At 42.7% G+C, this 14,584-nt stretch overlaps 1 protein-coding gene across 1 annotated transcript; it reads right to left on the bottom strand.

Annotated features, from left to right (window-relative positions):
- Positions 1-518: 518 nt before the first annotated feature.
- On the bottom strand, positions 519-10,613 carry NPTX2 (neuronal pentraxin 2). Its single transcript, XM_030284668.4, has 5 exons — positions 10,032-10,613; positions 8,438-8,654; positions 5,072-5,316; positions 3,371-3,550; positions 519-2,165 (listed from the first exon to the last, which is right to left on the bottom strand). The coding sequence occupies exons 1-5, from the start codon at positions 10,482-10,484 to the stop codon at positions 1,938-1,940; spliced, it is 1,323 nt and encodes a 440-aa protein (XP_030140528.2). The 5' UTR covers positions 10,485-10,613; the 3' UTR covers positions 519-1,937.
- Positions 10,614-14,584: the final 3,971 nt, after the last annotated feature.

Below are 14,584 nucleotides of genomic sequence, written 5' to 3'. Positions count from 1 at the left end.
CCACCACTCCCAGGGGCTCCAGGACATTCAACAAAGTGTCCAAGACAATTTCACTGTTGCACCTTTTAAGAACAGAGTGAAATCTGTGTAACCCCAGGGCTTAGCTCCTGCAGCCTCTTTTGAAAAAAGCTGATAAATAAAGGTGGGTTGACTGGAGGGCTGATGCCTCTTGTGGACACCAGCCCACGGGGGATGAGAATTTTGCAATTTTCCTCACCTCACAGCAAAAATTCTTTTTGATATGGAGTTTTATTGTTTGTTTCCTCCTTGGGGCAGGGAAAGTACTGCTGTAGGTTGAGGGTGCAGTGTGTGTGTGTGTGTGTGTGTGTGTGTGTGTGTGTATTTTAAAGCCAATCAACACTTGTGACATTAGGGAATAAATTTGACGCATTTAGGGACTAGAGAAAATTTCTTACAAGGCTGTACATCTACCAGTCTAGAGAGACAGCAGGTGAACTCATAGAAGCTATGAAAGACAATATTCAGTGTCTTGTGTGACTATAAAAGAATTAAGAGACTCATTTTACAGTGCATTTTAATTAAAAGTTCATTATAAGAATTTTCTTTTAAGAACAGCATACTACATATTCATGGAAATATGTAACTTTACCCTACAAATGGGACTGTCACCATATTATTCTTACAATTCAAACATATGAAAAATAAAATATGATATTTAGCTTTATAAATTCCCCCTCCCCCCACCTTTAAATCCTTTTTTATTTTAAATAACAAAAGTATTAACTCTTTCCCAGTACAGTGCATTTGCTATCTGCGAGCCACAAACCAAGAAGTCACATCAACGCCAAGGAAACAGCAACATTGTTTGCAAAATATTGAGAGAAAATGATAAAAAAATATAGTAGTCAGCCCAGTGCTTACAGAAGAGACAGTCAACAAGAATTGAAAAAGCAGCACATTTTCATATTACATAGGACCATTATAATAACATATAAACCAGTGCAGAAGACTTTTATGCTGGAAAAATAGATAGCAATTCTCAGCAAGCAGAAACTGAACTTTGGCACTTGCTCATAAAAAGGCCTTTCAAAGCAAAACAAAATGGAAATTCACTTAATCACAGCTTGTATATTAAAAAAAAATAAAGACATTGACTGAAGCGAGAAAAACAATAGAGAAAAGTGTACAAGCCAGGTCACTAAGAATTCAGTACATTCAGCCTACGGAAAATACAAGTACAATCTTTCATCCACCCACCTATGCTGGGATCCTGGCTAGCAAAGGACAGGCTTTGGGACAGAACCTCACCTGAAGCACCTCTGCTTCAATGGAGCTGTGCTGATTAAACAGCCCTTTCTTCAAATTGAACTGGTACAATGTGTCTCATATACATCACCTCTTTATTATAAAATAAGGATTTCTAATCTGCAAATTAAGAAGCAAAAGCCTTGCACTCAGACAGTGGCTGTTCTGCTCTACCCATAGCTGCACCATAACCACTGCAGTGTAAGGATTAAGTGATTATTTTTAAAAAAAGGGCTAAAAAAGAATGGCTTCATTTTGAATAGGAGACAATAGACTGGAAGGAAGGGTTCACATTTAGTCTGTTATTCCTGGTGCTGTCAACACTGCACATTCTCAGGAACATGAGAGTGAAGTGTGCACACTGTTCTCCCTCCCTGCAGAAGAGCTGATGGTCTAAGCTCAGGCCCAACCAAAAGGGTTCTGCAGGCCAAAGCACATTTTTGGATCAGGCCATAAGAAAGCAAGGGTTGCTCTAGTCAAGCAGTGCTCCTTTCATAGGCAGGCTCAATGCCCCAAACTAGCAGCTATCTTTGCACTGAGGCAGTTTACTCAACTTATTTTATTCTTTCAAGGAGTTAAGACTGGGGAAGGGCAAGGAGAAAAATAAGTGCTTCAGATTGCACAGAAGATTGTCCTACTAAAGGGGGCACTTGGATGGGAAGCGATCACAGCTACAAGTCAAGCAGACGCTCCTCACATGTCTCCACAGGCCATTTAGTAGCACCTCCAAACACATCCACGTTGTTATCCACCCAGGGGATGATGTTGCCAGGCATGTTGATAGAGCAGTTGGCAATATTCATGATGTCTTCAGCTCTTAAAACCCTGTCCCATATATTGAACTGGCTCATCTCCCCAACGAAGGCTTGAGTTGCATCAAATCTTCCTCCTACTGTGTCCTTTAGGCACATGAGAGTTAGGATTAGATGAGAAGGTTATTTTGGCATTTTCCTGTTCAAACTTGAAGTCCCTCCCCATCCAGCCCCACTGCTAGAGAGGGGTTCAGAGTTCAGTCACAGAGGTGAACAAATTCGAGTTTCAACAAGGGCTGCATTGAACAAGGAATTCAGTGACAAGCTCCAACCTAAATTGTGTCAAAGCAGCTGAGGGCAAACAGTGGTGACTGCAAAACACCACAGAAAGGCTGTTCATAACCAACCTTGCCCTCCAGCAGTAGAGCAGGAAGGCAGCTTTAAACTTGGAGGCTAATTTAAGAGCCACTGTGGAAGCTTAGCACAGGACAACTCCAGTAAGAATTGCACAGATGTGTAAGGTTACCCTGAAAGCTTTATGCCTATAGATTAAACTATAACTGCAGCCCTTGCTCAACTGTCTGAAGGGACTGTGAGATGTGATCTTTGGATCTAAATACCCAGGCTTTGCTGGTTGTAACAAAGGAGGGATTCAAACTGTCACTGTATAAGCCTAGAAGCATTTGCTTGCTTCACTCACTACCTAAGGACAGAAATAACTCATTTTTGAATGAATCCAGTCATTCTACTGACTTGGAACTGATAGCACTGGACAGAACCCAGCACAGTGCAGACAGAGATAAAGGAAACCTGTCAGACACTCACCAGTGCGCTGGAGCATCTCCTCTGCAGGGTGTATTAGGATACTGAACTTGCTATTCTGTCATTTATGTCATGGATAAGTATCTACTAAAATCAGTATCAACACAAAACAAATTTTTCATTGCTTCAACTGTGAACCTGGGAATCCTGAAGAAAGGCTATTTCCTGCTACTTGTTACAATATTGGTTTTTTTTAGTAAATGTATAATGTAAGCAGAGAAATAATGTAAAGCCAGAAGACACACAATTCATGACTTATGAGATGTTAACTAGAAAGGCAAGTTTCCTCTGGGTTTTTTTTTCAATATTCTAAAATTACTTATTCTTAACCCCAACATGAATATTCTGAATATTTAATAAGTGAAACAAATATACCAATGTGGGATTTCATGAAGTATTTGTTGCCTTGTTTCAGTCTGATATATGTGTACAACAAGACCAAGTGTTTAACAGAGAAATTCTCACAGCTCTTGTTTGTTTGGGGAGTTTTGATTTTGTTTAAACCCTGGAACACCCTGTCACTCACTCACCTGTTCCTGACCCAGGATCAAGACACCTCCAGGTTTAATTGGATGCCAAGGAGCAAGATTCTCCCCAGTGCCAAGCTTCTCTCCATCCTGAAAAGCTTCCCACATTCCATCTCTGGTTGTCCATGTTATGCAGATATGATGCCATTTTCCATCACTGATGAAGAGAGGAAGCTGAGCAACCTACAGAAACAAAATAATGCATGTGACAAGCCAAATCTAGCCACTCAAGCCCAATATGTAAAGAAGAACAGTATTTACTCTGTCCTCAAAAGCAAAAGCTTTATAGAGGCAAGAGTTAATCCACATCCTAATTTGTAGGATTCCACACAATCATAAAATGATTTTGGTTGGAACATCCCTCCAAGATCACTGAGTGCAATCATTGACCAGCACTGCCAAGGCCACACCTACACCTCTCATAAATACCTGCAGGGATGGAGACTCCACCTCTGCCCTGTGCAGCCTGTTCCAGTGCTTTGCAACCCCCTCAGTGAAGAAATTTCTCCTCATAATCAATTGAAACTTCCCCTAGCATAACTTATAGCCATTTCCTCTTTTTCTCTTGCCTGTTACTTGGGAGAAGAGACCAACCCCCATCCTGCACATTAATCTGTAGCATTTATTGTTTAAATCTCAGTGCTTAGTGAGATTCCATCCAGGCTCACGTTAAGTTCCTCTTAAAATCTGGGGTTTGCCAGCACCATTTTCAGTAACAGCTTTGGCAAATGGATCTGTCTGCAAGAGAACTTGTGGGAACTGTTCCCTAGACCTACAATAAGGAAGAATTATGCTCCTTCAGGAGTTTGATCTGAAAACCACCTCAGGTCAACATCAAGACACAACTGCAGTGGGCTATGGAACAGCTGTTATGTGGAAGAAATAAAAGCCTCACAGAATATTGATATTACAGACATAATAGTGAAGAGAAAAAGTTATTGCTAAAGATAAGCAGACTCAGTTTGCTTCTCTTCCACAAACCATTAAAAATAATTGCTTATTGATCTGGGAGGATGACAGGACTGTTAGAAGTCCATGATCAGCCACAAGATGAACCACCTGAGTTGTGTAGCAAACACCTGATCTCCCAGAGGGCAATGAGTTACAAGGAAACATAACTGAAGGTGGGGAGAAAGGATACTGGTTTAATGACAAGTTTCAATGTTTTCTTCAAGCTTGTCAGAAACCATCAATTGTATGAAGTAGCTGTATCTAAAGTCTGAAAAATTGTATTTAAACTGATGTTCAGTCACTAAGTATAACAAAACCAGACCATGATGTGGAGAGCCTTTTGCTCTCTGTCTTCAGCAATATTCATTTAACATTTGTAAATTCTACAATTAGAAAGATAGAAATACTGCAACTGGCTTAGATCTCACAGGTCTTACAATGCTGTGGCTTCAAATTTTGATTGTGTTTCAAAAAAAAAAACCAAGCCACCAAGACCTGCTTGTAACTTCAGACAACACAAGCATGTGCACATCTAATGCCAAGCTGCTTGATCTCAACACACAAGTATCTGTACAATTTAACTTCCGTTTCAAGTGCTTTTATGGACTTGCAACCAGCAAGTGGACAACAGACAAGCAGACAGCACCACCTCAAAGGATTCTCTCAGAGGGAAGGAAGGAGTCAGTGCAAAGGCACCACGGGGCCAGGCCTTGTTCTGGTTACACTGACAACAAAGAGCTCATCAAGTCTCACCTTATCATTAATTAGCAGTTCAATGGGATTATTTCCCCATTCTATGAGGACAATTTCATTGGCTTGCCCAGGAACAGCATAGGAGAACGGAGTACCAATTCCAGGAGAAGCACTTGACCTCAGCCACAAGCACACAGTGAAAGCATAGAGCTCTGGCAGGGTCTTCTTGATCTTCCCATACAGGTAGTTTGTGCGAAGAGGAAGGGAGACTTTGAACTCATCAGGTGACTTAAATGCACTGTTACCTAGAATCACATGGAGCAAAAAAACCCTTAACATTAAGCAAAACAATGCATTGATCATTCAAGCTAAGACACAATTGATAATCTCTGGCTTTAATCACTTTAGAGAGGTACAGAAAAAAAGTATATTGAAGTAGTATTTACTGAATGTTGATTTTGCTGCACACAAAAATGCAAATAGATTTTATCCACATTGTGATAATTATTTAGTTTATTTCTGCTCATTTAAAGCAAAAGAATAGATGGTAGACAATCTCCTTCATTGCCTAGTTCATGGCTGGAGGTGTCCCTATTCCAAACAATTCACACTGTCAGTAAAATGGATTCTCTGCTATGCTCATTATTAAAGCATCACAGTGCATCACAGCCAGGATTTCCTTTCCTGCTCCTGCTACACAAGCAGTATCTCTGCGTGAAGATCTTAGGTTAACACACATTAACACATTTTGAGCAGCAATTCTGAAATAAGACTACACTGACATAGTCCAGACGGCAGCTACATTCAGTAGAACTGATTTCTGTCCCATCAACTGAACAGGACAAGATCTGAAAAGTTCAAAGTGATCTAAATTAAAAATGCAATATCAAGCTATGAACTATGGGAAGATTAGACACTCAATTTACTAAAAAGCAGGAATTATTATTTTGTTTTTTCTAAAAAAGTGATAAGAAAACCAGTGATATATTCTAGACATGCTTACAAAATTGAGAACCCTTAAGACCAAAACTTTCTGAGGTTGCAATACTCTGTATCATATAGTTGATGTAGATGCTCATAAGTAACTTTCTACAAGTATTTAGAAATAAACCAAATTGAACCCCACTGTTCTGTAGTAATGTCACCCTCAACTTTTTAGCAGCCTCTTCTGCCAAGTCTCACTGATTTCCTTTGCTCACATTCCTGAAACAAATTCAATCCCCTTGTCAAACTTCTCACTCCAGTCCAACTGAAAAGCTGTTGTCACAAAAGGTCATCACAATTCTCATATGTATTTTTTAAACCATTGGCATTCTCTCAGCTCCCCTTCTTAGAAGCAACTGAAGTGTTTGGTTGCGTTTTTAACAGAACAAGGGGGTGGGAAAAGAAAAAGCTTCTCTTTGGCTTGAATTTGTCTTGAGGAACCTTAGAGACCTGAAATGTTCTAAATGGTAAGTAAATAAACACCAGGGTCTTACAGTTAATACTGAACAACCTCCATGAGGCTGCTACAGCCAATCTCACATAATAAAAACAGAAACATACCCCATTAAAAGAGCAATTATTTTTGGGCTAGATGGCCAAGAAATATTGTTAATCCCTTTCAGAAATAGAGAAATTAAGTTTAGATGTAGTAAATTATCTGTTTGTTCCTCCAGTAAAGCTAGGAATCACATTGAAGTCCAGGCACTACTTTTTGCAGGATTATACCTCCTGCTTTTTCTACTGCATCATCTTCTGCTGTCAATGAAGACAATCACTGAAGGAATCAATAGAAAACTTTGGGAACCACTACAGGTGTACAAGTTTTAAACTCTTCTGCCCCACTGGTAACTAAAACAGCTGTCACAACTACAGATAAAATCCAAGGCTTACAGTGTCACCTCATAAAGTTATTTTTTATCTCTGTTTAGTTTCAGGACAATGAGGAGCTTATGACACTCTAGTTAGTTGTAGGGAAGAAATGCTAAACAATACTGTATTTCAAATAAAAGCACAACAGAAATAGTCTTTTCAAATGAGACCAGATCAAATATTGCCTGTATTTAAAATACCAAAAAGTAAGTTCTTTCATCATTACTACCCTCACTTTGATTTGGCAGAGGAACCAGAACAGCCAAGCTGTACAGTAATAGAGAGCAAATTACAAAAGTAAAAGAAAGACTGTAATCTTGGTTCCTGTCCCAAATTCTTCACTTCCCTGGAGACTCAAGACAGCCCTCGCTCCCCACACAAAAAATAAAGGTGGGAACAGGTTATTTTTAGCCTAACTGAATTACACATTCTTGTTCTCCCACCACTCTCTCCTTCTGATATGAGTCACATCTTTCAGAGACAAGGACTATCTATACTTGACTCATAAGACATTAACAGGCCACTAATTCTCCATAACTTTAGTTGCAGATTAGGCTTTATCTTGGCTCTCAGGAAATACTAAAACACAGAGTCAGTAGAAAATCATCTTCCTCCTTCCCTTCTCCCCTCCTTCACTCTTTTTGAGGAAAGAATAGATACAGTATTACACACAAGTCCATTAGGCTGCATTTCTAAATTAATGAGATATATGCATGTTTGTACCATTTGGAAGGCATGTCCATTAAGCTGCTTTTAAGCAGAGAGTTATTCACCTTGGAAAATCACTTAAGGATTGGGCAGTGATATTTACGGCAACTCCAGCTCTATACAGTCCACTCTGTACATGTATACAGTCAATACAGAAAGAGTTTTGTGCTCACAGACATTTGTAATTCAAATAAACAGATGCTACTCAAGCAGAGAGATATCAGTAATAATTAAGCCAAGAATCAGAATGAATGACTAGGATTACAAGAGTATCCCCCAGTGGACCATGTGTAATCTACTGTAAACTCTGAAGGCTTTAAGCTTAGAATAGAGCATAATTCAAGTAGCTGCAGTTACCCAAAGTCATAACCAGTAACAAAAGGAAAGGCCACCATCAATACTTCCAAAGCAGCAGGAAACAAAGCTGGTATATAATGCCATTCATTACAGCAAAGGTAATTGTGCTAAATAAATTTAGCCCATATGACTCTCAGTCCAAATAAAGGCAGCTCTACTCAGATGTATGCTTGACATTATGTAGCTATTTACACCCCTGCCATACTTATTCCTATCTCCACTTGCCTCCTTATAGATCTTTCCATCCCACAAACACTAAGAGTTTCATCCTAGCCACCCACACACACCAAATTAAGAGACAGGAAGCCAAAGCCAGGCAACTGCCTGTCAAGCAGGAAGCCTGAGATAAAAGGAAAAGGAGAATCCAAGTATTTGCACTGTCACCTACTATTTAGTCCAGTACCTTAATGGCTTTCTCTCAAGGCCCACATTTAGTCTACTGCTCTGGAAGGAAGGAGTAAACAAAATTAATCAGGACGGGCAAGCATTTAGATTCTGAGCAATTACCTTTCTCTAACTCAGACACTCTTTCTAGCAAAGCATTCAAGGCTGTCTCTGTCTTCTGGCGGTGTGCTGAGGTCTCGTTGTGAAGCAGAGACTTCTCATCCTCCAGCTCAGCCACCTTGCTCAGGAGCTGGCGCTCCAGGTCCCCGAGGCGCCGCTGGAGCATCTCCCGCAGGTCACCGGGCAGGGCTGCGTACGACACGTTGGCTCGGAGCTGGTGCTGCAGGGCAAACAAGGGGGAAAAAAAATTGTAACTCCTGAAACAGAAACTGTGAAATGCAGATATGCTCCCAGCACAAAGCAGGAAAGTAAGATCATGGAGCTCTCCAGCTCTCTCTCTTGGCATTTGGCATGGTCATTGCTTTTATCAGCACTGTAGCTAAGCAGTGGTAACAAAAGGGCACTTTTGTTAGAGATTTCCAGCACTTAATATGAAAGAGTTTTCATACATTTAAGTTCAACAACATCAATGTAGGGAGCAGGTCGGATGTACTTCTATAAGTATGCACACATGTGGCACATCAGTCCATTTTTGCTTTACTTACTGTTAGTGACATGGCCAATGTAAGTAAACAGAAAAACTATCACTTCACTTTAGGTTAAAAATCATGCCACTTTGAAAGCAGTTTTACAAAGTAAGACGTTGTTTAGAGCAGTCTAAGTATTAACTAGTGAAAGTATTCTTATTCAAAAAGAATGAAAAAAAAAAAGAGGCACCTCACACTCTCAAATAATACTGATATCTTTAAAGATACTAAAAAGAAAACATTTCCACCTACCACATTATTCTAGAGGAGTTTTTCTTCTACAACGCTAAAAAGAATGCTTCAGAAAGACAGCAATAGTAATACAAGGATAGAATGAATACTAACAGCTCATTCAAAACTGCACTTGCAAAGCAGCACTCACAGAACAGCCTTTCGGAAGTTACTCCCATCCTCACATCAGCACTGACTGGAGGACAGCAGGAGCACACACGTGAGGCTTTCAGGGTGTGAAAAGCAGAACAACATCAGCACAAATCCTGTGAGAATCCTCTCTACGAACCATTTGCCTGAGCAGCACTCAAACCATGGGAACTGTCCAAAGGCTTATGGAAATCACTTTTCGGTGGGCTTGGACCAAATCCCCTTTCTGTTCAGAGGCACACAGAACCGGGTTCTTTTCATTCTGTGTCAGCCCGGAGTACATCATCTTAGCTGCACCATCTGCCCAACACAATCTCCTCATTACCACTGGTCTGTTCAGCACCATATGCCGAGGTCTTACTGCCCAAGACGTCAGCTTTGTACCTCAAAGCACATGAAGTCACATCCCCAGAAAGAGAGATTTACACATTATTAATACAAAAACTAAGCTGGTGACAAGCAGGAAAACCATAATCTCCCCCACGCAGTGGGAGAACACATTCAAGAGCAGCCCCTTAGGGTTTTTACCATTAAAGAGAGGAAATAAATAACCAAGTGACCACGACAAGCCAAACCGAGCCGCTCGCCCCGGGCTGGGCCAGTTTGGATCCATCTCCACACGGATTTAGGGCAGCACTGGTGCCCGAAGTGCCCGCCAGACGTGAAGCGGCTCCGCTGCCCGGCCCTACCTCCAGGCTCTCCAGCCGGTCCTTCAGGGTCTGCATGGTGCGGCTCAGCTGCTCGATGACCTGCGCCGGGTCCCGCGGCAGGTCGCCCATCGTGTCCTTGCCCTTGCCCACCTCGTTCTTCCACGCCCCCGCGGCGGACTTGCCGTCGGCACCCTCGCAGCGGCTCAGCTTCCCGGTGAGCTCCCGGATGGCCTCCCGCTGGCTCCCGATGGTCTCCTTCTGCTGCAGGACGGTCTCCCGCAGCTGCAGCACCGTGGCTTTCAGCTCCTCCTCGGGGGGCAGCGCGCCGCCCTGCATGGGCACGGGGGGCAGCGGGCAGCCCGCGCCGGCGGCGTCCAGCGGCAGCGAGGTGCACACGAAGCGGCTGCCCGGCGGGCTCTCCTGCTCCCCGGCCGGCGACCCCCGCCCGCCCGCAGCTACGGCGAGCAGGAGCCCGGCGGCCACGAGCAGCATCCCGGCTGGCGAGCGGAGCGCCCGCTCGGCGGGGCGGCCGGGGCCGAGCCGCGGTGCCAGGAGCGGGTCCCGCCGCCCCGTCCCGTCCGCGCTCCCCTCACGCCGGTCCCGCGCCCGCCGCCGGCCGCGGCTTTTATGGGCAGCGAGGGCGCGGGGGGCGGGGCCGGACTCGCGCCGCGCGTGCTGGTTGGCTGCGAGCTGTGTGACGTCAGGCGGGCCGGGCCGGGAGCGCTCCGGGACCGGGACCGGGACCGGGACCGGACCCGCCCTGCTGCCCGTGCCCAGCCTGGCGCTCCCGGGTGTCTGCTGCACCCCTTGTCCCGTCTCCTCGCAGCACGGCCGCGGTGAAGAGCCCGGCTCCATCCCCCTCGATGGTCCCCGCTCCGCCTTGCCGGTGTCTTTCTGGCATTGAGCGGGTCAGAACCGGCGCCAGCGCCTCGAGGTGATCCGAGCGGCGCACCGGGAGCAAAGGCATCGTCCCTTCCCCTCGACGCTGCTGCTAGCGCAGCCTGGGGACGGCCGGTTTGGACCGCAGATAATGCCGTCAGAAAAACGGGAACCGTTCAAGCTGTGCATCGGTATTCACATTAATTATGGACGGGAAAGAGACAGGCACATCTTACTCATTAGAGTACCATAATTCTATTGTTGGACCATAAGACCATTGTGGTTTCAGCTATATCGTTTGTGGCATCCAGTATTTTTAATGCTGGTCCTCTTATTTACTTGAGTTACTTTAAATGTATCATCCATGAAGGCTTTTATATTTTCCAAGTGACATACAAACACTGAACAGTTCTTACGAACTACTTGTGGATATGCAATTAAAACTCTTACCTCCACTGGAAAAACTGAGAAACAATTTCCTTATGCATCAGCAGAGGCTGCTCTTAGGACTCCCAAATCTTTGAGTAGAATTTCAGATTTTTAGAAAGTTTGTATATGGAAATGAAAAACATTTTACCATAGGGTAAATAGCTCCTACTATGAAGTACATAATGTTTTAAATAATAACAAATAAAAATAAAGAATACGTAATTGAAAATAATTTCAGCTTTTTTTTCCAGTCAGTATGATAATTGCTTTGTAACATAATGAATTAATAAGTTTCCAGAAGTGTGTACCACAGGGACAGTTAAATCTGATGGTTTCATGGAGTCCAGTTTATTTGCCCAAGCCTTCTAGCAATGTCCTGTTTAAAGTGACACAAGTCAAAGGCAACTGCAGGCGCTGTTCAGGCAGATGGTTGAGATGCAGCTCCTATTGCTTATTCAAGGGGCGAGAACACCGGGGGCAGGCAGAGTTCAAAATGCAACCAGAAGCTCCGATTTCTGTCTGAGCTCCCTTTGTTTGGAAAGCAGGTCTCAGGGGACTGTGCTGCTTCCTGGATGAATGAAAACGTACCCACTCGAGTGCAGAGGCTCTGACTAATGCCTGGGCAGCCACTGAACTCCCATCAGAACCAACAGCACATCGTGTCTTCATCACCTGGCTGATTAAAATTCTGGGTGCTGCAGTGAGGAGCACCATGCAAGCACACCAGGAACATCTCACCTGTCAACACAGGGTCTTTCCAGTCCACATAAGTCAAGGAAATATTAAAGCTTACACAGAATAATGTACCAGAATTATTGCTCTACATGTAAGATTAATCAGTCCCATCTGTATCGTATTGCAGCTCATTTCTCCCAAATTTCATGTGAAGTGATATGAAAAAGGTAATTAAATAATTGTAAAATTTGGATTTAGCCTGTAGGAAAACAGTAGTCGATTGCTTTTATACAGCTTGATTCTACCCTTTATAATATGAATTATGATGGCATCCTGGGCAAATAACCTCACATTACTTCAGCCTAAACTTCCAACTCCTGATCTTGATTTTAAAACCCACTTTACAATTCAGAGCTGATCCTAAACAGGTTTTGACTGAATGCATGACAATGATAAAGGCTTTGCAACCTTTTAAATTCAAGCAATGTATAGCTTGAAGCTTTTGCTTAATTATAGATAGATTTTTGTCATGATCTCTTATTCAGACAAGCTGAAGAGTAACACAAGCAGCAGCAAGCAATAAACATCTGACTTTCAGAGTTCTGTAAGCTATATGATGGTGAATTGCTCATGACAACAAAAGTATTGTCCTTTATTACTCTACTGTTTCTTCTTGACAGGAGAGGTCAGTAAAACAGGAAAGAATCCCAACAAAGACACTCAGAAATGTCAGTTACTACACAGTGGAGTATAAATGTGGAGGACACAGGGAAAGATAGGTATTATCCATTGTGCTTCTTAATACCCTTAATATTTCGCTGTGGTGCTTCAGTACTTTCAGAATAAAAAGGAGGTGATTGCCCTGATCTGCTCTGGTGCAGCCTCATCTCCAGTCCTGTGTGCATTTTTGGGCACCACAATATAAAAAAAGACATTAAACTAATAGAGAGTGTCCAAAGGAGGCCTGGAGGATGGGGAAGATCTGCAGGAGAGGCTGTGTGAGGAGCAGCTGAGGACACTTGGTCTGTTCAGCCTGGAGAAGGGGAGACTCAGGGGAGACAGAGTGGTCCCCAAGCCCTCCGGAGGGGCAGCTCCAATCTCTGCTCCCTGTGATCAGGGACAGGACCCAAGGGAATGGCTGGAGCTGGATTAGGGCAAGGGTAGGCTGGCTATTAGGAAAAAAAATTTCACCCAGAGGTGAAAAGGTCTGGAACAGACTCCCCAGGGCAATAGTCACAGCACCAGCCCGACAAAGCTCAAGAACCATTTGCACCCTGAGGGACAGGGTGGAATTTAGGGGATTGTAAGGGCCAGGAGCTGGATTTCAATCATCCCTGTGGATTCTTTCCTTTCTATGATTCTATGACTCTATGAACCCAAACAATATGAATTACCCCATTTTACCCTACTTGCAGATTCTAAAACCTAAATTTAACACAGGTAATAATTTATTGAAACACTTCTTGTGACTGTAGGCAGCGTTTTTTCATGTTGAAGGCCATATAAATCTTAATTTTGAGAGACTGGCATGCAGCAGTACATTATCATAAATAATAAATCATTAAAATTCCGAGAAAGTCTATCATTTTTACATCAATACATCACATGTTAAAGCATAAGCTAGCTGAATACTTGATCACTCAAGATATTTTGAAATAAGGATGGGGTTTTTTCCTTATGACCAAGATGATCAGCTCATAGGCACTGTGATGATATTTCACTGTAGGATAAAAGTGGATTGGGTTAGAGGGGGAAGCACAGAGAGCACAGGTAACTTCCAGTTGCATTTGAGAGGTTTTTGAAACTTCTAGCTCTGTGGCTGTCAGGCAGCCTAGTGTGTCAGCAGCCACAGAATGGATTTTTAATTTTTAATTTAACTTTGACAGCCTTCAAAAGGGCTTTATTCTCTTTGGAAGCAGCACTTGTATGCTAGCTGCTCTCTGTCTTTGATGCCTAACTGGAGTGTCTAACACCAGAACTTCAGTGTCTGTGTAAAATGCATAGGTTTGTGTTTAGGATGAAGGTCTGGAATTCAGGGGATCTGACACAAATCTTTGTTCACATCTGTCTGGCCACTATCAGTAACACAATTTTGCAAAAAATTCTAAATAAATTAGGAGACTATGTCTCATTTTTAAGGTGCAGCTTAAGCACATGAAAGGCAGTGTACAAGTGACTTTAGATGAAAGATTTGGTGTTTTTCTTCTTTTTTTTTTTTTTATACTTTAGGTTTGCTCCACTCATTATTATCCAAATATTCAGTAAAATATTGGTCTAAAATATCTGAAAGGCCTGACTTAAGCTAGACCTACAGATACGTGGCTTAGGTCCTTTTTATAGGTGACTTAGAAATTCAGGTCTTACTGTAATGGGAGTTAAGCATTTAACTGGCTAAAGAAATTTTCAAAAGTGCCAGTTGTCCAACTTTGTCAGAAAGAAGGGATATTTGAAATAAAAAGTCTAATTTCCCTACATCTCCTTAGCATTTCTTAGATTATAAACTCATACCAGGCAAAATTTGTCTATTCCTGTATGTCTGTGCATCACAATGAGACTCGATGCTTATTATTTGTAACAGAGCAGTGTTTATATCAGCTAGGTTATATTAA

This window comes from Taeniopygia guttata, chromosome 14, assembly GCF_048771995.1.
Source record: "Taeniopygia guttata chromosome 14, bTaeGut7.mat, whole genome shotgun sequence".
In the NCBI taxonomy this organism is placed as follows: domain Eukaryota; kingdom Metazoa; phylum Chordata; class Aves; order Passeriformes; family Estrildidae; genus Taeniopygia; species Taeniopygia guttata.
Note: the sequence above shows the minus strand (reverse complement) of the source record. Positions and strands in the feature narration are given on the sequence as shown.

Excerpts from the sequence above, each read along its gene's own strand:
- NPTX2 (XM_030284668.4), bottom strand. The coding sequence starts at position 10,484 with ATGCTGCTCGTGGCCGCCGGGCTCCTGCTCGCCGTAGCTGCGGGCGGG. Across the intron at positions 5,317-8,437 it reads AGTGTCTGAGTTAGAGAAAG|GTAACAGTGCATTTAAGTCA; the intron begins GTAATTGCTCAG and ends ATGTGATTCTAG. Across the intron at positions 3,551-5,071 it reads AACTGCTAATTAATGATAAG|GTTGCTCAGCTTCCTCTCTT; the intron begins GTGAGACTTGAT and ends TTGTTTCTGTAG.